The 26578-nt window shown below is 42.0% G+C and overlaps 2 protein-coding genes across 2 annotated transcripts in view; one reads left to right on the top strand and one right to left on the bottom strand.

The window, feature by feature from the left end:
* The window catches only part of WDFY1 (WD repeat and FYVE domain containing 1), a 47111-nt gene extending 34251 nt beyond the window's left edge, over window positions 1–12860 (bottom strand). The window contains exon 1 of the mRNA XM_030834878.3: window positions 12602–12860. Coding sequence (XP_030690738.1) covers window positions 12602–12738 — 137 coding nt within the window. The 5' untranslated portion in view covers window positions 12739–12860. The remainder of the gene's footprint in view (window positions 1–12601) is intronic.
* Window positions 12861–16024: 3164 nt separating this feature from the next.
* On the top strand, window positions 16025–22403 carry MRPL44 (mitochondrial ribosomal protein L44). The gene is made up of 4 exons (XM_030835020.2): window positions 16025–16239; window positions 17840–18308; window positions 20880–21058; window positions 21862–22403. The coding sequence occupies exons 1-4, from the start codon at window positions 16061–16063 to the stop codon at window positions 22031–22033; spliced, it is 999 nt and encodes a 332-aa protein (XP_030690880.1). The 5' UTR covers window positions 16025–16060; the 3' UTR covers window positions 22034–22403.
* The last annotated feature ends 4175 nt before the right edge of the window (window positions 22404–26578 follow it).

The following is a 26578-nucleotide window of genomic DNA, read 5'->3' as shown; positions in this document are numbered from 1 at the left end:
GGTGTATAATTTCTACTAGGTAATATAGAAATTTGTTTTGTATTGTAGTCAGACATGCCACATTGGTTTAAAAAAATGGTTATAAAAACAGGCTTAAGTTGGGCTGTTTATTTAAAAAAATCCACAAATTCCACAAACTAAAAAAATTTACTATTCAGAAAACTGGAAACAAAATCCACTAGTCACAATTAAACAGTTTAGTAACATTTTACAGAAGCAAACTATTAAAAACTCTAGGATGGGCTTCCCTGGTGGCGCAGTGGTAGAGAGTCCGCCTGCCGATGCAGGGGACGCGGGCTCGTGCCCCGGTCCGGGAAGATCCCACATGCCGCGGAGTGGCTGGGCCCGTGAGCCATGGCCGCTGAGCCTGCGCGTCTGGAGCCTGTGCTCCGCAACGGGAGAGGCCACAGTGGTAAGAGGCCCGCGTACTGCAAAAAAAAACAAAAAGACAACAAAAAAAAACTAAAAAAAACCTCTAGGATGATACTAATGAACGATATAATCACCAAAGTGTCAGGATCAGATGGCTTTATTTTTCCAAAAAGCACAGTATTTTCTGCCTAGATGAATGTCTAAGTCCCTCTCTGACTGAAGTAAAACAGTTTAACTTCTCCTTCACTATTCTGACAACCTACACCCGCTCACCTAAACTCATTTTATGTTTTGCCTGCTGCTTATTCTACCCATTTTTCTAGTAGAGGGATCTTGTTTGATGTTCCAAGACTGCGTCAATCTGGAAAAAAAATCTTTTCTTAAAACCAGAACCTTAGAAACATGTTCATCTTTGCCAAGATCTATTTTTAAGTTCTTTTGAAAACAACAGTCTGATATTTTTCCAGAAGGTACTTAGAAAGGAAATGTGTCATTTCTTTCAGAGCCTACACTACTGTAAGTGCTTTTCAATCTTCCCCACGCTCCTGCTGTCCCTGTGGAGGGCTGCACCATTAGTCTCCTTTGCCCTCCTAGTTTGAGAAGCATGAACTCATGTAGGGCTGCAGCGATTTCCATGGAGACATGAGAGGAAGTCTCTCTGTAAGACTACAGCCCCACTGTATGCACATCAAACCATCATCTTATTGGTCTCGTTGTTCAGCGCGGTGGATCATCATCTATTTATTCTCTAAATAAATGAAATGCCAAATTTGGATTGTATTTCTTTATTTTAAATATTTCAGACTGAAATGTGTTTAAAATGTATTGCCGGGCAGGGCCAAGCAAAGGAACAGCTGAAAACAATAACAACATGCCGTTTCTAGGGCTCTCGTGATTTTCTGTCAGCACTGCGCACTAGAGCTAATTCTTTGGCAAGAATTTTGCTCCATATAGTGAGAGACACGTTTCCTGCCTAATCATAATGATAACAATAATAACAATGATGATGATGATAACAACAACAATAAACTGATTTAGGAATTCCAGGCTCGGCAATTGATCCTGAAGAAATTTTTTAATAGATGAAAAAAAGAACTACATATTTTTAAAAGTTCATATGAGCATTATTCAAAGGAGTAAAGTTAGGGGAAAATGTTAAATAATGAAATGGATTAATGACACATGAATTTAATTGCCTATATAGTCAGTAAAATTAGTTATGAAGACCATAGAACCATGAAAAAATGTTTATAATATATTAAGGTTTTTTTTTGTTTTTTTTTTTGCAGTACGTGGGCCTCTCACCGCTGTGGCCTCTCGCGTTGCGGAGCACAGGCTCCAGACACACAGGCTCAGTGGCCACGGCTCACAGGCCCAGCCGCTCCCCGGCATGCGGGATCTTCCCGGACTGGGGCACGAACCCATGTCCCCTGCATCGGCAGGCGGACTCTCAACCACTGCGCCACCAGGGAAGCCCATTTTTGGTTTTTTTTTTTTTAAGCTTAATATAAGATGATAGAACTAAATTCCATAACTACGCTGAGTCAGGCTGGGCAGGGAGGACAAGGCGGCTGATGAAGGGTAGAAAGGAGAGAAGGGAACACGCCCCCGGGACAGACAAGGACTCTGGTTCCTGGGGGGCGGGGCGGGGGGGGGGCGGTGGTTCCCAGAGAAAAGATGTAGAGCAGCTGAGAAGCAGGAAAACAGCAGGGCCACCAACAATTAAACACCTCCTCATAAGCCTTGAGGCACATAAGGACTTATCTTGTCTGATTTTCAAGTGTACCTATCTCAAATTCTAAATGTAAAAACCGTCCACTCCCTGGGAGTGTGCCCGTTAAATCATTAACCACTGAGAGCAAGGGAGGCTGAGTAGTAAAGCAGGGGTCAGACTGAAGCTCCGGCACAGCTGCAGGCACTAGAATCAGAGGCAGTTTCAAATAGGCTCGGCCACTTTCCTTTTTTCAGTGCAGCAGAGTCTAAGAGGCCCTGTGCCCCCATGGAGTCTGTCAGGGGATCCGCTGCACCCACGGAGGTCAGTGCAGAGGAGAGACGAGGGCCTGGACACAAGGGCTAGAGGTGCTGGGTGGACGGGGCCTCGAGAGCATCAATTATGCCCCGGGAGCAGTGAGCAGAGAGGCAGAATGGGCAGAGCTGGGCAAAGAAGTCCAGCGCAGAAAGGCAGGAAAGAGCAGACACCAAAAGGCCCAGGACTCGATGGCCTGAAAGATACAGGGCAATAAACCGTGCCTCTTCACAAACGTGTCCCCGCTTAACTTCTCAAAGTTCCCAGAGAAGAGCTCCAGTGGCACAGACGCTACCTCCTGCCTTCTACATATGCACTGCGAATCTAGAAAAGTCTGTTGAGAACATGATGCCACACCCTCAAGGCAAAGATGACAGCCAAGACCTCCATTTTATACTTAGGGAGGCAGAGGTCAGGAGGGAGAAAGTCCTAAAATCAAACAAACCAACAGCAGCCTGGATCAGATTTTCCAACTCTGTCTACTTATTCTGCCAGAAGGTGATGAAAATCCACATTTCAAAACAATACCAAAGTAAATCATTCAAAGCAAAGAAGCTTTATATGGTAATTAATTAATATAGAGAACAATTTTTTAAAGGCCATTCAGAAAACTCTACATTTTATCCTCCAAAGCAGTAACTCCTAAACAATAAGGAAACATGAAGCATTAAATTCCTTTTTTTCTCCAAATAAATGCAGAATGTGGAAAAGTCCAGGTCTAACTCCAAAATTCTCACTTAGCTCAAAAAAATCCTGACTTCTGTGCTCAATACGTACAGTGATTCTAACAAAATCTCTCACTACCTCAAGATCAACTACAGTATACGATTCAATATGTAAGTGCTTGAGGTAGCAAGTTGCAAAACTGGGCCCAATTCTTTACCCCTCCCTGCATCCATGCCCTTTACAATGTGACTCTGTAGCTCTTCCCATCAGGAGGTGGAAACTACTTCTCTGATCTTGAAAATGGGCTACCTTGTGACTTGCTTTGGCCAGAAGAACGTGGTTGTAGCAATGCAGTGCCAGCTCTAAGTAAAGAGGCCCTCTCTTGGAAGTCTACCATGGTTACATGAACAAGAGGGCCTAGCCTGCTGGAGGATGAGAGATCGCACAGAAGAGAGCCCCACTGTGCCAGGTGAAGCCGTCCTCCACAGGGCTGCGGCTAAGATGAGCAGGGCCAACACGTGTATAAGTGAGCCTAGCTGTGACTAGATGGACTGTCTAGGTAACCCACAGGCTCATGATCAATGATAACACTTGTTGTTTTAAGCCACTGAATTTTCGGTTGGTTTGCGACATAGCAATAGCTAACTGATACAATGCCATCTGTCCCAAGCAGTGTATCTTTAAGAATAGTTAGGAATCTGACCTTAAAACTGGAAATAAAAACAGCATTTGGCGTTGACCAAGTGTCAAGAATTTCAAAGTACTTAGTGAACACATAAGTCCACTTTAACTTTTAACTGAGCTGTAGGATCCTCACTTTGCTCAGATGCTAATTTGATTCCCAAGAAACTGAAGACATTACTGTAAAAGCATGAATGAAGTCATTACTCTTAATTAAATATTATTCAATATTTTCATCCTGTCTATCAAGGATAGTAGTTCTGTATGTTCTTTTACCTTACTACAGTAGCTACATAAAAAGCAGACTAAAAACCAAAAGTTTGATTAAGAAAAGAAGTACTTATTCCAGGGAGATTAATCTGATCTGCTCAAAGACATTCCTGATGAGGAGCAGAGAGGCCCCTTTTATTTCTTCTAGTCCCTTTGTTTGACTCTTTCAAAGAGCTGATTGAAAGCAAGTTAAAAATATACTTCAGGAAATCACCAAGTCTATAAAGCCTCATCTGCTTAAGCTACAACATACTAGAGCAAAGACAGATTCAAAGCATGATTTTTCTTCTAAAAATCACTGGCTCTCAAAACAGGAGGCATCTCGTGTTAAGTCATGATTAATACCATTTTCAAACCTGTCACTCCATGAGAGCATACATTTGGTTCAATACATATTATTTTCTGGTATGCTTACCTTGAAAGTCATGCCCACACTTTGATAAACAGATGCAAATAGCACACAAGTGTTTCTGTAAAATCACAAGGCCAAGTTCCACCTCGCCCCGACACATCAGCATTTCTAAAACCAGCCCCTTTTTTTTTTTTATTGGTATGACTTTCTTTTTTTAGCATCTTTATTGGAGTATAATTGCTTTACAATGGTGTGTTAGTTTCTGCTTTATAACATAGTGAATCAGCTATACATATACATATATCCCCATATCTCCTCCCTCTTGCCTCTCCCTCCCACCCTCCCTATCCCACCCCTCTAGGTGGTCACAAAGCACCGAGCTGATCTCCCTGTGCTATGCGGCTGCTTCCCACTAGCTATCTATTTTACATTTGGTAGTGCATATATGTCCATGCCACTCTCTCACTTCGTCCCAGTTTACCCTTCCCCCTCCCCGTGCCCTCAAGTCCATTCTCTACGTCTGTGTCTTTACTCCTGTCCTGCCCCTAGGTTCTTCAGAACCATTTTTTTTTTTTGGATTCCATACATATGTGTTAGCATAAAGTATTTGTTTTTCTCTTTCTGACTTACTTCACTCTGTATGACAGACTCTAGGTCCATCCACCTCACTACAAATAACTCAATCTCGTTTCTTTTTATGGCTGAGTAATATTCCATTGTATATATGTGCCGCATCTTCTTTATCCATTCATCTGTCGATGGACACTTAGGTTGCTTCCATGTCCTGGCTATTGTAAATAGAGCTGCAATGAACACTGTGGTACATGACTCTTTTTGAATTATGGTTTTCTCAGGGTATATGCCCAGTAGTGCGATTGCTGGGTCATATGGTAGTTCTATTTTTAGTTTTGCAAGGAACTGCCATACTGTTCTCCGTAGTGGCTGTATCAATGTATATTCCCACCAACAGTGCAAGAGGGTTCCCTCTTCTCCACACCCTCTCCAGCATTTATTGTTTGTAGATTTTTTGATGATTAAAACCAGCTCTTTTAAAAAAGTTCTCAGGGGACTTCCCTGGTGGTCCAGTGGGTAAGACTCCACACTCCCAGTGCAGGGGGCCCAGGTTCGATCCCTGTTCAGGGAACTAGGTCCCACATGCATGCCACAACTAAAGATCCCATGTGCTGCAACTAAGACCCGGCACAGCCTAAATAACTAAATATTTTTTTAAACTTAAAAAAAAAAGTTCTCAAAAAAACACCCTAATCATCCCAAAATAGCTCAATTAAAGCAATTTAACCATCTTTAAATTGTAAACTGATATACAGGGGTTATTCAACAAAATGATTTAAAAGAATACAGAGTATAGCATATGCTACAAATTAATTAAGCCCCAGGCCTGATTTCTTTTAAACTCTGAACAAATAGTAAGTTTGGGGAAATCTGATTTTCCAGTCACTCTTAGGATCACTGATGCTATTTTATATCTTGGTAAATCACCAAACATTTGTGTTACCTACTACAAAGGATATTTTTTCCTAGTGTGACAGTACCTCCAGGGTTACCTACAAAAATGTGTAATTCTGGTAGCCTGGCTGGTTTCTATAACATTAAAATGTTAGCCTAAGAGGGAGAGGAAAGGATATGGTACAATCTGCTTTTATCAAATAAACAGCAGTTTCCTTCCAGCCAAGTCTCCTGAACTCTGCCCTCTTCATTACTGCGGCAGAAAGCAGCCTTTCTCCTTTGATAACAAAGGGGGGAAACACTAGATTTTTATTGAATTGATTATCTAAACTGAAAGGCAGGCAAACTAGCCTCTTTCTACAGAGGAGAATCAGACTGGTTTAAAAAAATTAAAATTTCCACCCCCTTCTACAGTCCAGGGAAGGAATCCGGGGCAGCTTCAAGGGTCCACGACAATGGTAACTCTCAGACTGCAGCCCGTGTCACAGGCAGACTTTTATCCTGGAGGGAAGGCCACTTGACTTGTGTGGTGCTTGCGCCAGCCCCTAAATGAATAGCGCTGCTCCAGAAGCCTGATGGCTGGGTTTCTACCTGCAGATGTTTTCTTTTTTACTTGAGGAACCACTCTTGCAGTTATCTTTTCCTGCTGTTAGGCTTTTGTTAGCATCAAAATTATTTTTTGCGACCTCTGCGCCACCCAGGAGGGTAAAAGCTATCACAACCTTTGAGGAGCCGGGGCAGGAGGATAGGATGGAGTCAGTCAATGTAGGGTCCACGCAACACTGATTCTTGAATTAAAAATAAAAAGTTTCAAACTCTGTTCACAGCCTAGAAGTCTTGAAATGCAAGGTTAAACTAACCTAAAAGAAGCACCGTTGGGGGCCGTAAGGGAGAAGCCTGGTTTTCAATTCTGGTCCATGCTTCTTCATTCCTACCAGGTTTATTTGTTTATTCATTCACTCAGACTAACATTTGAGAGACCGCTGACCACATGCTTTCCTTCTGGGAGTCTGGAATTGCAGCACGTGTGAGGCAGAGGCTGCCTTCATGACCAACCCCTAGTGAAAGCCTTGGGTATTGAGTCTCCAGCCACCTTGCTGGTAGAAGGTATTTCACACATGTGATGTAACTCTCTGCTGGAGGAAGAGGGCACCTCCTGAGTTGCCTCCACAGGGCCAGGACTCTTGGAAGCTCATGCCTGCCTTCCTCTAGACTTCACCCCACGCCTTTCCCTTCATGGATTTTGTTGTGGGTTGTCCCACTGTAATAATAAATCAGGACCGTAAGCATGACTGTATAATGACAGTCCTAGTGAGTCAAGGAAATTGGCGGTGGCCTTGGCGCCCCCTAACACAGCAGGGCAAAGATTTTTATAAGGGAAAACTTATGACTGACGTGACTTGTAAGTGACCAAATATGGAAATGATGAAAAGGCATAACTCGAAGACAGTTATAAGAACTTAGGTGTGTAAGTGACCCCCCAAACGGTATTATTCTATTCAGACAGGAGAAATTTCATTTTATTTACACACACACACACATACATACCCACAGACACAGTAAGCAGAGACATCTTTAGCTTCTGATGAGATTAAAGCAATTAAATGGAAAATAAATGGGAACGAAAACAGTAACAGCCAACACACAAAAAGCGCTTTTATCTGTGCCAGGCACAGTTCAAAGTGCTTTGCATATGAATTCATCTAATTCCCACAAAACCCTATGAGGTAGGTGCCTTTATTATCTCCATTTTGCAGATGAGAAAACTATGATACAGAGAGAATAAGTAACCTGCCCAGGGTCACACGGCTGGGATTCAAACTCTGGCATTCTGGACCCAGAATCTGTTCTAAACTATGCTATAAAAAGAAAATGATCTAACTAAAAGAAAATGATCTATCTAAAACGATAGCTCGTCTTTAGATGAGCTAGCTAAAGAAAACTACTCTAACGACAGAGGAATAAATGCTCTCCCACCCAGGCTTCCCCTTTCTCACTTCTTCACTTTATTTTATAACACAAACGAAAGAGTCTACTTTTAGGCACTGCATGACAACAAAAATACAGCAGTTAACATTCTGGTTTTCTACGTAAACTAAAAACTTCCAGCTACGCCAGGTTTCCTCCTAAGCATAACACTTAAAAATCAAGTTGTTTATTTAAGATTGTTTCCATGTGAACAGCTACTAAATACATAATTTTTCCTTTAAACCGTCTTAATATACTTAGAAATGTCTAAAAGGAAACAAAAAATTAAATAGCTGGTGTAACAAAAAAAAAAGGAAGATGCCACCAAAAATACTTTAAAAGTTGATTTTCTATAATTTCTATTATTTACCAGCCTAACAGCAACATCCTAAAATATCTTAAAACATATGAGTTATCTCTGTTTGACTTGGGCCAGACAAAATTGAGTTTCTTGCAGAAATCAACCTTGGCCTACAGGCCCCTGAAGCAATAGTATTAGCACGCTTTTCTCCAAACTCTATTTTCCAAAAAATGAAGACAGCAGGCCCACAGCCTTAACTTATTGATAAGGCTTTTAATAAAGTTTTTATCTTTAAAAAATGCTATCTATCCTTTTCAACCAACTGACTGTCTAATTTTTTGGTGCAGTTCACAGCAAAGAAGTTCAAAAAGCAAACGCGTCTAGGGAATCAATTCCTGCTGCCTCACCACATTTCAGTTCTGTCCTGAAAGCAGAGTCTCATTTTCTGTTTCCCTTACCAGGAAAATGACTGCTGCGGTTCAAATTCTGAAACGTAATACTGAGGTTATTACTTTTATTTTCACAGTCTCCTGACCAGAAAGACCGTCATACTCCAGTGACTCAAGAATATTTTTTTTCACTTTACAAATGTATCATTCTACTTTGCATGCGCAAATATTCTAGTTCCAAAGTGCAAGCAACTGAAAACTAAAATTTAAAAATACTAATGAAGGTTTCATGAAGAATGAAGTTTAAGCAAAAGAGCGTAGGGTACTTACTACTTCAACAAAATAGAAATGAATGCATGTGAGAGTAGTGCCATTCTCTGTTAACCCTTCATGGCACAGTAACCCCTGAAGGTTTCTGATTAGACCCCTAAGCTCACTGCCCAAACCATTCCCAGTGACACCCGGTCCGATGGAATTAAGCTGAATACCCCACAATGGTTTATTACTCCCTGGGGGGGGGATTCTCTGTATGTAGCTCTATCATATATATAGTTTGGTTTTACTGGGAAATAGGTGGGTATATCTAAATGACTCCAGGCAAATACATCCCAGAAGCTGACAAAAAAGAGGACAAAATATAAAGAGTATTCTCTCCCCGTGGGTTTCCACAGGCAAGCATCATGACAAGTAAACTCTCCACAAACTCTCAGGCCCCGCCCCAGACTTACTGAACCAGAATCTCTGTGTTTTAACAAGATTTATCTCCATGCGACTCTGACGCACACTCAAGTTTGAGAACCACTGTCTAGAGAGACCAGATGAACAAGTACCTTAAGCCTGGAGCAGGGTTTCTCAACCTGGGCATTACTGACATTTGGGGCTGCATAATCCTTTTCATGAGGGTCTGTCCTGTGCGTCAAAGGATGTGGAGCGTCCTCTACTCACTAGATGCCAGGAGCACCCTCCCCCAGTTATGACAACCAAAATGTCTCCAGATATTGCCAAATGTCCCCGGGGGAGCGGGTGGAAGGCAGAATCCTAGCATTTTACACTTGCTGTCAGAGCAGACAATCACTGACGCTGCCTGGACTCAGGTCTCCCAAATGTGTAAAATAGGGCCATGGCAGAAAGAACTGGGGCCTCAGAGCCAGACCTGCGTTCAAATCGCAGTCCTATCATTTACTAGCCACGTGACCTTGGGTACTTACTCAATGTCCTTTGTGCCCCAGTTTTCTACATGATCAAATGCCCGTTACAATAAGATGCTTACACCAAATGTTCCATAAAACTCCCAGCGGGGCCTGGGGCAGCGCCTGCAATTAAATGCATTGCTATTTCTGCAGTGAAACAAATGAATATTCACACCAGATGGGACAAATAAAGATTACAAATAGTCTCAACTATATAGGTCAAGCTTTAGCGCCGATGAGTTTTCAGGCCTAACTCACACAAAAAAACAAACAAAAGCACATTTGACTTTTTAAATACTTTGAATTTTGGAACTGCTGATAAGACTAGGTGACTGAACTCACCTCACAGGGAGATGTGAGGATTGGATGCAGTCACGTACATTGGTCCATTTCTGTACTGAGAGAGGAAAGGGACTTTTAAAAGGTTAACTATTGTTATTTCTCAAGTACAAATTCTGATCATGTCATTTGCTTGCTTTGAACTCTTTGATGGTCCCCCACTGCTTGCAAACTAAAGTCCAAATTCTCCTGTCCTTTCCCTCTGCCTGGACGAGGGTCACAGAGACCACTCCTCTCTCCAGTGATTTCTCCTCGGGGAGGCTTTCCTTGAAACCCAGCCCTCACCCAAGGATACTCCTTCCTCTGTGTCTCCCCAGCACCCAGGAAGCTGAGAGCACATGGCCATCTCTTCACCACACCACCCAGCCCTTTGGAAAAAACAATTTCAGCATCAGTTTTTTCTACCCACCGGTCTAGCATGGGCCCAGCACACAGTAAGTGTCCAATAAATGCTTGTTTGATGAATTAGGGTGGTCAGTGTTTTATTTCCTCAACAGGCTGGTTCTATCAGGTCAGAGGCCATAAAATCAATGATTCCAAAGTTATATAAGGGCAGGTGCTATGACTTTTGATCCTTGTTCTATCTCTAGGGCCTGGCACTCAGTAAGTACAGTATTGCTAAATATAGAAATGAGTGAATAAGTAAATGACTGAAGAATATGACACATTTATGACAATGTAAAAACAAACCACCACATCCAACAACAACAAAAACCCCATAGCCGTGTGCTTTCGTAAATCTCATGAAGTGTAGCACCTCCTGAAAAGAGTGTCCTACCTTCCAGGACGGTCCATGGGCCTGAAACACAAATTAGAAACCTGAGGCCCCTACCCTCGCCTGGTCCAGTCATCTGCCAGGACCCTGCTGTGCCCCAGTGACAAAATGAGCTGATCTAAGGCTCCCCCAGAACACTTCAGTCCCAGAGCAGCTAAGTAATCACTTTCCATAAAACATTAATCAGCACTGCTCCTGGCCAATAATCTCAAATATTCAGTGACTGACCCAACACACGAATCATGAATAAAATATTTTACCGAATAAAGACAGATAACTTGTATAAAGCGTTGCCTGCATCTATGTTCATATCATGCAAATATCATTATTCTGTCCTTTGCCTGTTTTTACATTCCCGTCTTCTCCCTGTGGCTCACACATCCCTCTCTCTCCCATTCCCATCCTGGTGACGCACCCACACCCAGGTCCCACCAAGGTCAGCTACATGTAAATTGCCAGGTCACAATAAACTCACTCAAAAGCAAAATGCAAAGGTCAAAGAGGCCCTGAGGGCTTCAGGTTTCCTCTTTCCATTTGGGACAGGCCCCCAAACGTACTTACTTCAAATGTAGATTACAAAAGGCCTCCAGCTTTAAGAGAACAGCAGTACCTTCCTTCTTCTAGAAAGCCTTTCCACTTTTGCAATATCACCATTTAAGACCACTCCTTGCAGCAAGGAAACGCAGTTTCTCTCAATAACATCAGTCGTTTCCTCCAAATTCCCACAGTAAAGCCACTAACCTTTTAAACTTTTAGGGTTTAAAAGAATGCCAAAGTTTTAAAACAAATAAACCTCTCTCCAATCCAATCACACAGCCCTGGGAAGACCAGAGAGCTGGACTGGGGAATCCTGAGGTGCATTTGTGGCATCACCAGTATTTCTGTGCCTCTCCATGGGCCTCAGTTTCCTCTTGGATAGAATGAGAAAATCGCATCAGATCAGTGTTTCCCAAAATACGGTGGGCAAGACGTCTTGTTACAAGATACATTTGACTTTAGGTGACACAGATGAACATGTTTTAGCTTTTAGTTTAATTTCTTATGGCAAGTGATAACCGGTTTCCATTAATAGTGGAAATATCAAGTTATCTTAAAAATAAAAGTATCTTTCACTATTCTTATTAAGTTTTTTCTTAAGAGAGTCACTTTTAGAAAAAAAAGAAACTATTTTGTAAATAACAATTCAGGTGGTCCGAGCTGCTATGATAAAATAACTGATCTAGGGACCTGGTGTGCGCGACACAGAGGTGTAAACTCCAGCGTAAAGCAGAAGGAAGACCGTTGAAGCCCCGGGAGGTTTGTTGCAAGAAGTAAATCACTGGCACCGGGTCCCGCGGTAACCGGCCGCCAGTCCCGGCTCCCAGAGAAAGCGGCTCGGAACTGACCGAGGAGGGGACGCATCCAGCTCTGGGAGAAATCCCACAAAGGAGAGTGCGAGGGGGGGCGGGAGTCCCAGACTGGAGGGACGTGGCGGAGATGCGGGTCTCGGGCTGGCAGAGCGCAGTGGACGCGGGAGGGACAGGTGTCCCGGACTGAAGGTACGAACCAGGTACGGCATACCGGGCGGGAGGGGCGCGGTGGGGGTCGAGACTAGGGAACCCAAAAGCGGGAACCCTGGACGGGGGTGGGGCCCAGAGGCCAGAAAGGTTGGCGGGGGCGACAAGCCGCCGGACCCGGGGGCCGTGGACGTCCCCACGAGAAAAGCGACGAGGCCGCCGACCCCACGGTCCCTACACCCGGTCGCCGGCGGGAGTCCGGGCCGCCCCCGTGGCGCCTCGGCCCCGCGCTCGACCCGCCGGCCCTACCTGTCCTCGCTGGCTGTGATCACGCCGTCCTCCTTGGGGATGAGCAGCGCGGCCGTGACGGCGTCCTGGTGCCCCTCGATCTTGCTCAGCAGCACCGGGCGGCTGCTCTGCGGCCTGGAGTGGATCTCGGCCGCCATGTTCGCACAGTGGCGGCGGCGGCGGCGGCGGCGGCGGCGGCGGTCTTCGCGGCGGGCGGCCCATCAGCTGATGGCCGGGCGGGGACCTGCAGGTTTCGCTTTGGCTCCTCGGCGGTGAGGGTGCCGCACCACCGTAAGCTCCCGAGTGCTGCCGCCAACGATCGTATTGGCTGGGGAAGACGCGCAACTAAAATTACTTGGCGGAGAGAGAGAGGCCCTTAGGGATTTGCCAGAGACGTGGTGAAACTCACAAAGGTTGAAAAGTAAAGTCATTCACCCAGGAGTGGATTGAGCAGTTGGCGGCGAAGAGGAATTGTCCCCCAAACCAGAGCCTTGGGAAAATAATACTACTACATTGTATCCATTCTAAGAAGCCTTTGTTTGGACCACAGCTCCATTTCAGACATGATAAAGTGTGAAAAAAATGAGTGCAATTTAGAATCTTTGAAAGGCACTCATTGAGGGGTGACTATATACCAAGCACTATCCCAAAATCTTTACACGGGTTATCTCAATACTGATAACAACTATAAGAGGTGGAGAGGTAAGTGCTCTTTTAATCTCATTTTGGAGATGAGAAAACTGAACCATGGAGAAGTTAAATCACTTGCTTAAGGTCACAAAGCTATGAGAAAGAGAAAAGCAGCCCTAGACCTCTAGGAGCTGGCCTGGTACTGTCAGCCAGACTTGGGTGTTGCTAAGAGCTGGCTGGGTGCTCACAGCTGGTTCCTGTGGAACATAAACGTCACTGAACCGAACTTGGGTCCATTAGGCCGCAGCGCAGCAAAGCCAACCTACTGACACCAGGTGGTGAAGGAAAGTACAGCGTTTATTTTCAGGGCATCAAGCAAGGAGAACAGGCAGCGTGCTCAAAAGACCCAACTCCCTGATGGCTTTCAGGGAAGGGTTTTTAAAGGCAACATTTGGGGTGTGGGTTGCAGTTTGTGGACTTTCTTCTGGTTGGTTAGTGGTGAGGTTACGAGTTATGTTTCAGAATCTTAAACATCAACCTCTGGTTCCAACTTGTCTGAAGTCTATGTGCTTTTGGTCAGCCTGTAGTCACCATCCTCCACCTGGATGGGGGGAGGGGTGTCTTAGTTTCTGCAGAATAGCTCAGAGATATGCATCAGACTGCTAGTCTCTTCCTTGAGGAGGAACAAGGACTCTGTTTTATGGCTAAACTATTGTTTAAGCTATCATTACTTTCCTTGCTTGACTGCTATTCCTTTGTTTCTATGTTCCTTCACTCCCCTAATCAGTAGCTGAGTCTGCTCTTTGGAACTCAGGGAACACCTAGTGACTAAAGCCTTTTTCTACCAACAAGAAACTGGGGACATGGAAGGGCTTTTTTGTCCTGCTTGGTTTCAATCCCCCCCTTTTCTTTAATACTCCTCAATGAGAAACTTTCAATACAGAGACACTTCATTTAACATTATTGTGCTCCAACTAGATTATTAGATCATTTATTAGATTATTTCTCTCAAGTAATGGGATATTGCAAAAATACAGTTCCCTGTGCTTTCTTCCATTCCATTTATTTGATTGATATTCCATGAATTTTCAATACTTCACATTGCAGTGTAATAAAAAGACCAATCACAATCCCCTCTCACCTTTTCTTAGAGAACTTGCTTCATCCAGAAATTCATCAGCTTGTTTTGTGATATGTACCAAATCCCTCTTTTCTTCTCTCCCTCCCTATAGGGAACCTTTTTACAAGCTGGAATGAACAGTTCAGATTCTTCCTCTTGAAAAGTTAAGCTAAGAGACCTAAACTGTTGTATGACCTGTCAAAGAAAAATAACAGCTAGACAGTAGTTAATAACAGATTTTATTTAGGAACTATTGTAATGAGGGAAAAGGGACCCCAGCGTACAACTGGGATCAATTCCCAATATAGCATGGACAAGTGGGGATTTGAAGCCAAGGAGCAGGGTGGGTGGTCAGTGGGTGGAAAAGTACTAAGAGGAAACATCAGGGGTAAAGGAGGAGCCTGGCTAAACCAAGTTGACAGAACTCTTGCAGAAGGCAGGCCAGCGTGATCAGACATGACTGGAGGATAGAGAGGCTTATAAATTTGATTGGATATCAAGGGTGATGAGATAATGAAGATGGGGGAGCCTCTCTAGACTGACTTAACAGGATTCTTGCTGAAACTGGGTGATGCAGGCCTGTCAAGGGGGGGGACACTGGAACCTAAGATCAAAGCCTTGTTGAGGAGAGGGCTTACAGCAGCCTGACTGAACTTTGGTCAAGGGAGAATCTTTGCCAGATCCTAACATCAGAGATTCTTGAGCTAAGTAGTAACATGTTTGGGTCTGTGTTTCAGGGAGATGAATGTAGGTGAGATGTGTAGGTGAGATGTGCAAGGGAAGAGAGGAAGGTAAAAGACGGATTACAATGAAGGCTGATTACAATAACCTGGGAGAGAGGTAGCCTAAGCCATCAGGTAGCTGCTTTCAGTCTAAACTGAAAAAAGACTTGGCAACTAGACAAAAGAGGGTGTTTGTGGAAAAAGGAACAACTGAAGACATAGGAGCCCAATCTGGGTGAGGAGGGATTTTAACGCCATTAACAAGTAGAGAGACCACAGAAAGAGGTGCCCCTTTCAACATCTAGATGTTCTGCACCCAACTCAAAATTTGATAATTCAGACAAGATTTCCCTTGTGATTTAATATTAAATTTAAAATATATATTTACAGTTTGGTAAGAAAGCAATATGATGATATTGCTAACAAGTGAAAGATTAAAAAAAGATGTAAGTCCACTGTTCCCATCTTGATGTAGTTTTTTCCATTCTTTCCCTTTTTTTTTTTTTTTTGCTGTAAAAAAGTTTGTACTTAGTTTTTAAATAAAAATGTTTATTTTGGATAAATCAATATGTTTTAGTATAGGGGTCCTAAAACGAAGGCTTCTGGAGACATGCCAGGTAAATATTTTCTCATAAATAGTGGCTAAGACAGATTGGTAAGAAGTGTTTTCTTTTTTTGAGAATTTAAGTGTTTTCTTTAAACGGGAACAACTTTTTTGTTTTACTTTAATTAGAACGGAAGGAACGAGAGCAACTGACAGGATGAAGAAACTTTTCCAGAAATTCCTGCACCCAAATACCCAGCAGGCCCTGCTCCCCCAAGATAAATTCCCAGACGCGCAAACACACCAACGTTTGCGCATGCGCACTAAAGCAGCCCAGTCGCCCCACCCGCCGCGCGCTGGCTCCGCCCCGACCTCGCTCTCCTACCCCGGTTCCGGGGGAACTGTGTTACCGCGACGCTGGGCCGGCCTTCTTCCTTCCGCCGTCCATTGCTTTCTTCTGCGCGATGGCGTCCGGGCTTGTGAGGCTGCTGTTGTGGAGGCCTCGCTGCCTCCTGGCACCGGCCGTACCTGTTCTCGCCCCGCCGATTCGGGGAGTGAAGAAGGCATTCCGCGCCGCCTTCCGCTTCCAGAAGGAGTTAGAGCGGTGGCGCTTGCTTCGGTGCCCGCCGCCGCCCGTGCGCCGGTAGGAGCCACCTCAGGACGGGGTAGGGGTGGCGGTTGGGGACCCTGGCCTCCCCTCCCCGCAGCTTCGGCCAGTCGGCGGGAAGGATTGCTCACTGCTGTTGCGCTCCTGGCTTGACCCTAGTTGTGCGATAGGGACACCCGCGGGACGTGGACGCGTGGCCGAGGCAAAGGGAATGGTGGATTTCTGCTAAGGGGTTGGGCGCGTGGCTGCCCCCGACGCTTTTGGAACTCCCATTTAGAATCCGAAAGTTGTGGAAAAGTTGTGAGAAATGAGGCCGGCTGGAGGGTAATCTTTATCTGGGCTTGGGTGTTGTAGCCCCTGCTTTGTGATGATGCCTACGAATTCTTTGGGTACGGACAAGAGGGAAGAAAGCACTCTACAGTATTGCGATTTAGGGCAAGAAAAAATTACACAATCACAAGTCCACTGTCCAGAGAAAAAGGAAAACGGTTTGGCTTTAGGTTTCTGCCGAAATTAACCTTGTTCCAGTAGTAGAAAATCTGGTAGGAATAGACGCAGATCTTTCTAGCTTCAAAAAAGACCCTACTATGCATGAGGTTTTGCACCTTTTTCTCTTTAATAATGTGTCTTTGACATGTAGTTGTGGCTGTACAGGTTGATGCACCGCACTCTTTTATGACTCCATTTATGGTTGTTTGATTTCCATACTGTTGCTATTACAACCGATGAAACAGTGTACATCTGTTAGTTACATCGATGTAACAGCTTTGAAGTTATTACTGTTTTGGAAATTTAGTATGAAAATTTGATAGGTACTTTAATGTTGCCCTCCAAAAAAAAAGGTTGATCCGGTTTATACACCTACTAGGAGGTGTATACGTGTTCATAGTCCTGTATACTTTCCACACAGAATATTAAGTTCTTTCTAAAAAGAAAAATAAAATAATGTTTCTTCTTAATTCACATTTGATTATTGTGAGGTTAGTCACTTTAGGCTTTTATAGTTGGAAGAAACTTTATGGATTGTATAGATTATATACATCGTATGACTTACAGCCCGTATCTTTATACTTTGCTGCACTTTTTTACTTAAAAGAGTTTTATTTTCGATTTATTGTCTTTATTTTTAAAAAGACCTATTAATAATTCTTGAGAATGATTATGAACTTTTAACATATTTGTAATATTGATACTAGATTATTTAATTGCTAATTTAAATGGTTGTTTTCAAAACTTAAAATAATAAAATACAAGATAAATATAATATACTTACTGTTTATGGGTTGACCCTATGAAATTATAATTTGTATTTCATATCTAAGTATGAAGCGTAGTTCCATTTAGAGCAGAAGTAAAGAACCTAAAAGTTAGGATAATGGCTTAGTCTCTGATGTTGAAGAACCACTTTGATGTGGCATTTGACTCAAAGGGAAAATTAATCTGGCAAAGAACCACAAGTAATCACGTGACATAAGTTTTAATTTTCAGAAAATCAGAGTCTGGAATTTAAATGAAACTCAGTATTTTTAAATCTCCTTTATGTAATTAATAAAATTGCATCACAATGAAAAATGTTTGCATCATAGTAACATCTTGTTGTTCTCTTTACCATCTATCTTCTGTTTTACATTTTCAGTTCAGAGAAGCCCAACTGGGATTACCATGCTGAAATGCAAGCATTTGGCCATCGGTTACAGGAAACCTTTTCCTTAGATCTTCTCAAAACTGCATTTGTTAATAGCTGCTATATTAAAAGTGAGGAGGCCAAACGCCAAAAACTTGGAATAGAGAAAGAAGCTGTCCTTCTGAACCTTAAAGATAATCAAGAACTATCTGAACAAGGGACATCTTTTTCACAAACTTGCCTCACACAATTTTTTGAGGACGCATTCTCAGACTTACCCACTGAAGGCGTTAAAAGCCTAGTTGACTTTCTCACCAGTGAGGAAGTTGTGTGTCATGTAGCTAGAAACTTGGCAGTGGAGCAGTTAACGTTGAGTGCAGAATTCCCAGTGCCCCCAGCTGTGTTAAGGCAGACTTTCTTTGCAGTGATTGGAGTCCTGTTACAGAGCAGCGGACCTGAGAGGACTGCACTTTTCATCAGGGTAGGTGATTGTTAATTGCACACTCTGGGACATGCTTGAGGTAGACAGAAAGAAAAATTTCTTTTTATACTTAATGTCCTTGCTCTATGACCTTGGCAGGTTACGTGTGAGTTTTTCTCCCTGCCCAAACTGAGAAAGACCTAAAGCTTTTTTATGGTAGTGTCTTAATTATTCCAGTTGTCTCTTACTGAGGACAGCATCAGAGGTGAATACTAAATTCTGGGTTGTGCGTTCGTAAGCACTGCAAGCCATGTCTTTAGCTTTACATCCTCAGGTACAAGGGTAGAGCCTACATGGTAGATGCTCAGTAGATGTTTAGTGAATGAATGAGTCCAAAGAACACTATTGGAGGGGCTAGTATGGTTAGGGAGCTCCATGCTTAAGTACTGGCTGCTGTTCTGTTCTTCTAAAGTGATAAAATCTTGGATTTCTGAGTCCCTATGATGTATACCTAACTCCTTGTTAGCCAGTAGCTTGGCTAATTAAAATACTTAATAAATAATTGGTATGACTTAACTCCACTGTCCTTTTAGAATTGTTAACTGGGAGAAGTTTCATCCTTTGCTTTTGGATGAAAACATGAGTTTTTGGTCTTTCTTACATAATGCATAGTCCAGGCAGTCACTTCAATTCACAAAAACAGTCTTGATTCAGACCTTTGAACCTCACGTGTTTTAAACCAGCATCCCTTACTGTTGGAATCTATTTATTTAGTTTTGACACTGATCATTTTGATCAAGAAGGATACCTGTGTTGACCAACACTCAGACTTCGTTCATAGATGAGACCTGTCTTCCTCCTTCCCCAGCCAGGGCTTATAATAGGTAGACTACCTGTTTGCCTTTGGGAAGCAGGTATGTTAAGTGACCCCTCTGGAGTGGGAGCTGAGGGAAAGAAGGAAAGCAGAAGATATTTACTTGATGTCTGTAAACTGGTTTAGTGCTTTCTGAGCCTGATCAGTGTTTAAAACAGACTCTAGTGAGCATTTTGTTCCCTGCTGGAACCTTGTAACCAGGTTCCTTTACATGGGTGTTGGCTGTCAGCTTCTAGTTTCTTGGGTGGGATTCCTCCCAAAATGACATCCCTTCTGTGAGTTCCACGTCAGGCCTTAAGGATTTGTGTACCTCTGAGATCAGGTGCAGACTTCACCCCACCACTGCAGGCAGCTTCTGCCAGCCTGTTAAGCAGGCATGTGTGTTGGCTGCCCGTTGACTGAACATCACTTGCCTCAGATTCAGAAGCCAGTGGACCCTTTGAAGCCCTCTAGGCTTAAGGAGAAAAGGGGAGCCTCTCTCCTGCCCCTTCCTCCCCCTGCAATTAAATAGCTTTTCCTAAAGAAATTCTGACAAAATCTTCCCTTGATTTCCATTCTCTCCTTATCACTATAGCTTATGTAGAGGCTAGAACTGCCTAGTTTTCAGTCACCTTTTTGAAATTTTCACAGGGTAGTCATGAGACCATTTTGGAAATACTTGTTTACCATATTTTAGTGCCTCTGTTGACAGTTCCAATTTTAGATCCTAGTAGAGTCAGATAATTCAGATAGCCATTTCTAAGTCAAGAGCTTTGATATCTCCCATAGTAGAACTGGCTGCATTGGTGATACAGTGGTGAGTGTAGCTGCCTTCCATAGTAGAACTGACAGGTTTGAGTTGTCTTATTTCATTCATGTGTCCACCTAATATTTATTGTCTGCTGTGTGCCGGGCACTGTGCTGAGCACTGAAGCCCGAGCTTAGTAGCATTCGATCCTTGCCTTCAGGGTCCTACTCACAGCTCATTAGAGGTAGAGTGGAATGTGGGCGGTGCTCCCACTTATTGTAAGGAGGAGAGGGAGCTCAGGAGGCAACAGCTAACTCTAGCAGGGCTGGGGAAGCTTTACGGAACTGACACCTGCCCCAAGAAGGTCATTCCAGGAAGAAACCTTGAGGATGAGCTTCTGCTCTAGGACCTACAAGTAATTTTGTGTGGTCAGATCATTTTATATCTGGGGAAATGGGAGATGGGTCTGGACCTTTTAGAGCCAGTGTGGGGAAGATCTTTTGAAACTGTGCATCAGTATTACCATCACTGAGAACGTGCTAGAAATGCAGACTCTCAGGCAACACCTCGGACTGCTAATGAGTATCCCTGGGAGTGTGGCCTAGGAATCTGTTTTAACTAGGTCTCCAGCTGATCCTTAAGCACCCCAGAATTTGAACAGCACTATTTTTAGCCATGCTGAGGAGTCTGTATTTGATGGTCTAGTAAAGGCTGATGTGGAGACAGCTGGAGAAGCTCTGGGTAGGAGATCTTCATGATCAAATGTGCATTTACTTGTTTATTTTGATTTACAGTATTAATTTCAGGTGTGCAATATAGTGATTCAATATTTTTATAGATTATACTCCACTTAAAGTTATTATAAAATATTGACTATATTCCCTGTGCCATACAATATATCCTTGTGGTTTATTTATTTTATACATAGTAGTTCTTACCTCTTAATCCTGTTAAATTTTTAAATTTCTATAAAAAATGTACTTCTTCTTTATACTAATTTAAATGTATCAATTGTATTTTTTATATGCAGGACTTCTTAATTACTCAAATGACTGGAAAAGAACTCTTTGAGATTTGGAAGATAATAAACCCCATGGGGCTACTGGTAGAAGAATTGAAGAAAAGGAATATTTCAGCTCCCGAATCTAGACTTACTCGGCAGTCTGGAAGCACCACAGCTTTGCCTGTGTATTTTGTTGGCTTATACTGGTTAGTAAACTTTTAATCTTACCTTCATAATATTGATCAGAAGCCTTAAAAACTGGCTTTTCACAATTTCTTATTATAACCTCTAATTGCATTAAAAGATTTTTTAAAAATCTCATTCCCATGGTTATCTAGTCACTACTTCCTTTCCTGCATAGTAGCTTTTGTTAACCAACTATTCACTGTAGAATTTCATGGAGTATCTGCTAATATAAATGTTTCTGTAAAAAAATGTTGACTCATAAGTATTACAGATTTAACCGCAATCCACACTTGTAACAGCTTCAATTGAGCCTAGAACTGGGAAAGAAAAGAAACTAAACGTTGTCCACCAAAAATGTATAATTCACCCATGCTGAGAACATTTTTGGTTTCTTAGTAACAGTTGACCTGCCTCAAATTGATTTCAGGTGGATTGAAGTGTTAAATGTAAACTGTGAATATCTAAGGTAACTAAAATTTAGGTAAATATTTTTCTGATCTTTATGTGATGTAGGACTTCATAGGTAGAAAGCAATGGAAGATATCACAAAGGAGAAAACTGATAATGTTTTAAGAAGTTTCTTCTTTAGTTTTAATTGAAGTGCAAAGCAAAATGAGATACTCTTGCTTATCAGATTGGCGAGCTTTAAACACATCCTTTATCAGCAGTTCATACACTGATGGTAGAAAGAAAAAAAAGCGCAGTATTTCTGTTACTTCTGGTGAATATTGTTGCCAAAATTAGATCAGGCAAAACTGATTTGTGCACTTTGTTTTATGATGCACCATGTAATTTTAGGCTACTGTTGGGTTTTTTTTCCTAGTGATAAAAAGTTGATCGCAGAAGGACCTGGGGAGACAGTAATAGTTGCAGAAGAAGAAGCTGCTCGAGTGGCACTTAGGAAGCTCTACGGGTTCACCGAGAATCGCCGGCCCTGGGACTATTCCAAGCCCAAAGAACATGTGAGAGCAGAAAAGACCATCACTGCCAGCTAGCCAGCCAGAGATGTGGCAGCCTGAAATTTGTAAGCAAAACAGCGAGACAAATGTCAAAAGACATCCAAAGCTGGACATTTTTTAAATTGTAAAGAAATATATCTTATTCCTCATACTGAGTTCCTAAAATTAAACAAGTATTGATATTTATCAGGTCACTTTTCTTTTCTTTTTAATCACTTTTGTTTTGTCAAAGGTCTTTTTTGTTATTTTTCTGATAAATTTTAACTAAAGTTCTTGATTTTATTATTGTAAATATTTAACTTGTACAGTTAGGTGTATTTTATTCCCTTCTAGCTTTGAAGTATCATAATTTGAATATATTTTTTATGTGAAGTTTGCTGTAATGTCAATAAAAAAGTTACTCTTTAAGTGTTTCATTGTAGCTTAATTTGCTATACCCAGGTTAGTGAACTTTGCCTCCCTAGTATGACTTTAGCTAAAAAGTAATGTTACAACTCTTAACCTTTAGAAATGTAAGGGGCTGATTATAATAATTAGGCATTTACATGAACTCTAGATTCTGTCTAGGTTTAAAATTCTGTATACTAATTAATTTCATAGTTATTCAATAGCTATAAAACGAATGGCAGGGAACATACGTTTTATGCTTTTAAAATAAAACAGAAATCAAAAGCAGCTTAAAATGTTGAAGCTAATGGAAAAATAGGGTATGTATTTATCAATTAGTATTCCATAATCATCATCATACCTACCATGTACCAAGCACTCTTCTAAGTATTTTATTATAACACGTTTAATTCAGTAGAGGACAAATCTTAAGAGTGTGTCCTTCTGGTTCTTTAATCCTTTGTGTTCAATTCAGTAGTCCTGCAAATTCCCTTTGATTTATTTCTTTTCAACTTTTTGGCAACAGTAATAATTTTTAGTTTCAGTCTGCCAGTAGTCACTCCCAGAGGTTAACAAGAAAAGTGGGAGTTGAGAATAGAAAAGTGGTAAAATGTTTAAACTGACAGCACTTTTGCCATGAAATCTTTTTTATAAGGGAAGATGAAGGATCTTTGAAACTCCTTTCCTGAGACTGGTTAGGAAAGTGGACTTAATATTATATGTAAGAAGGCTCACAGCTATGACAGTTAACACAGAGACTGCATTTGGAGGGACGTTTGAGAATGACCTAGTTGGCAGAATTAGTAGGCTAAATGTAAACTATTTCACCTTTCTTTTGAGAGTAACTGCAACTCCTAATAATTCAACACAGGGATAGAGGACCAAATCCAGTAGTAAAATGCTACTCTTATGCGTATCATCCATGACAAGTAAACCTGACTTGATAAGCATCTCATTGACACCATAGGAGGAAAGAGATAGAAAGTTTCTGGGACGCGAAAGATGGTACATGTCCTCCAACCACTTAGTCATCCAGCATGTGCAAAATGTCAGATTCCAGCTAGAGCAGTGTTCTAATTTTATTTTAGTTGAATATTTTTTTGAAAAGTCTGGAGAACTCAGTAGCAAACTCAGTAAAATCCTTTTTTTTCCCCCATAAATTTGTGCTGATATTTCTCCTGTTGAGGGTAGTTTGTAGGACCTTAATCTACAAGGTTGGAGGTTTTCAAGCTTCTAAACTTGAATGCTTTTAGATTAACATGTGGAGCAAATCTAGCTCTAGTTCATGAAAACTGCTTCGCAAGAGATCCAAATGCCTTGAAAAAGAATGATTTCAACACAATTCTAAAGTCTTAGAACCTAAATTAAGTTACACCTCTTAAAAAGCACCCATTAAAACATGATGGACTAGAACACAGAAAACAAATAATATGCTTTTGAAACACTTCTGTGTGAAATAGCTTGAAACTTGGAACCAACCTGGACAATTACTTAATTTGCTGTATGAAAATAAATATTGCATAAGTTTGATGTGTGGGCAAGAGGAACACGTGGGTCTGAGGGTGTTGCCAAAGGGGGTTTGTACCCAAGAGCATTCAGTGACCATTCGGAGAACTCCTGTTTGACTAAAGTCTAATCCATGTTGAGAAGACAGTCGTTATGACCATAGGAAGTTGGTGGGATATAAAAGCACTGATGCTTAACCTTGGCAGCAGAGACAGACATTTAAAGTCATTTGCTTTGAAATTCTGACACTCTTTCCCACCCTCCAGTTTCCTAAGCCCAAAATACAATTGCTCCAAAAAGCTTCCTTAGCCAAAAACGTTAAGATTGATATCTACAGACTCAATTATACAAGGCTTATTCTTTTTAGTTCATATTATGTTTTTATTATATACATATGTAAAATAGGGCATATTATTCTCAAAAGTGTTTTATATGGCCATGAGAAAGTATTACTAGAAACTAGTAAACTATTATCCCAAGTAAGAATGGAACAAATGCGGCTTTTTGTGTTCAGCATGTGTTAGATTTTGGCCACAAGGTGGTGCTCTAACCCTACTTTCAGTGAAGTAATATATAAAGCGCTATTATGGGGATCACCATTTTCTCCCTATACAGGAAAGATTGATTACATTTGATTACAGTGAAACATGACGTTTCTAGGCCCCTTACAGCTATAATATTTTATGACTATAAAATACTATACTTTATATATATATATATATATATATACTTTATATATATATAAAATACTATAAAAAACTGCAGAAGCTAGTTTACCTCTCCCCTCAGGACGTAAAGTTAAGAGTTTCATGTATGAACAATTCATTTCTGATGCCAAGGTATGGATGTTTGAGCTCTTTTATCTTTACTGGAAAGGGAGAATTGCAGGGCTGCCATGGATAAAACTTTGAAAAGACTTTTTTCCCCCTCTTTTTATGATGGTAGAAAATGCACTGCAGAGGCAAGGGAATCTCACTGTCCATCTTGACACTTCATAAAACCAGATGTGGACATTCTTCTCACGGGGGGGTGGTCCAGCTCACAACTTTCCCCAGCTGAGGGTGGCCCCATGCTGCCCACGTCTGCATCCTTAAGCCCGCTTTTTCTCTTCCCCTCAGCAGACCCCTGAGTCTTCTCTCAGTTGGTAAAGCCCTCCACCATTGTTGCTAGGCCCTAGAGCTATGGTTCGCAACTTTGGTTGACTATCAGAGCACTTGAAAGCCACAGTTCTCTCTGTAGGATACCAAGATTGATGGCTAGATTGAATCGCATCTTGCAAACAGAGAACAATTTTTCCAGGAGAAAATTCATGCAGTCAAAAATCATAATCACAAGCACACACGCTCCTGAAAAAAGAAAGCTGTCTGTGCTTTCCACTCAACGCTCATTTGCTCCTGTTCAATGGTCCGGCTGCCTGTTAGTGCTCACCGATACCAGAGACTAAGGGTTTTAAGAAAATTTTCTGAGAGAAAAATGATTGAGAAAATTAAATACATTAGCTTATTCCCCCTTCAACTGAGGAAGAACCCCATTAATTTGATGATTCACAGAACACCGTTTTACCATATCTGTTGTACATTAAAATTGCACAGTGAACTAGTGAGTTTGTTTTAATGAGTTTTGCAGGAGAGATGAGTAATCACGTCATTGTCAGCTAGAGAAGGACATTTCTAGTCAGAGGAAGGGTTTACTTGACTTTCTGATAACACTTCCTCTACATAAATTATTGATATCAGCGCCTCCACAGCAAGAAAACATGTCAGCAAGGGCCAGGAGAGACTTACCAGCAGACGTTACAGTTAACAAGACACATACAGTCAAAAATTAGCTGACCATCCACAGATAAACTTGGCAATGGTGACCATTAGTTAGGCCCCAGACAACCTGCCACTAGGACTCAGGTTTTGGTCCTGAGATTGTTTTTTGTCTAGAAAGGACAAGCACAAAAGTCTGCCACCCTTCCCTTTACCTTTGGTAGCTGGGATTTTAAACTGCAGACGGTAGAGGTATAACGTTAAGGGATTAAACAACTCATTTCCATTTTACTACCTCATATACAACAATTTAATCTGCAAACAACATACCTGATATCGTGTAGAGCAGTGGTTTCTCATTTAGCAAATTTCTCCTTTAAATCACAACATCTGCATCCTTTTTTCTTCAAGGTTTGGAAGAGGGTCAAAGGGGCAGTTTGGGGAATCTTGAAAGAAACAGGGCTTTGGAGCCAGTGGTGGTGTCCACTCTTTGGCCGCCCGAAGTGGACTCTTGGTAGGACACTGTGTTTCAGCATTCACGGGAGGTCAAGGACACAGAGGTCGTCCAGCAGCTCACCCAAACCTCACCTCTACCGGGCAGTCACCGCCGACCACATTTACTCTGCCGGCTCTGAGCAAATCCCTGCCCTTCCTCCTTCAGTTTCTTAAGTCCCTTAATGTGGAGCACATGTGTCCTTCAGTTTTTTATTTTCAGGAAAACAAAGAGCTGCGGGTACAAAAGCCACTCCCTTGTGTCTTTCTGTAAAGTTCTCTTATGATTGGCATTTTTTTCAGGTCACCCGTCATCATTTCCTTTTTAGAACAAAGACTCGAAGGCCAACAAGACATAGCGCTTTCAACTTATCTGGGTCAGTGCCTACTCTTTGTTTTCATTGTGTCTCAGGCAGAATTGAAAGTCCCAGCACTTCCTTGG

The sequence above is a fragment of the Globicephala melas genome, chromosome 7, assembly GCF_963455315.2.
Source record: "Globicephala melas chromosome 7, mGloMel1.2, whole genome shotgun sequence".
Classification (NCBI taxonomy): Eukaryota; Metazoa; Chordata; class Mammalia; order Artiodactyla; family Delphinidae; genus Globicephala; species Globicephala melas.
This window is presented reverse-complemented; position numbering and strand designations above follow the sequence as displayed.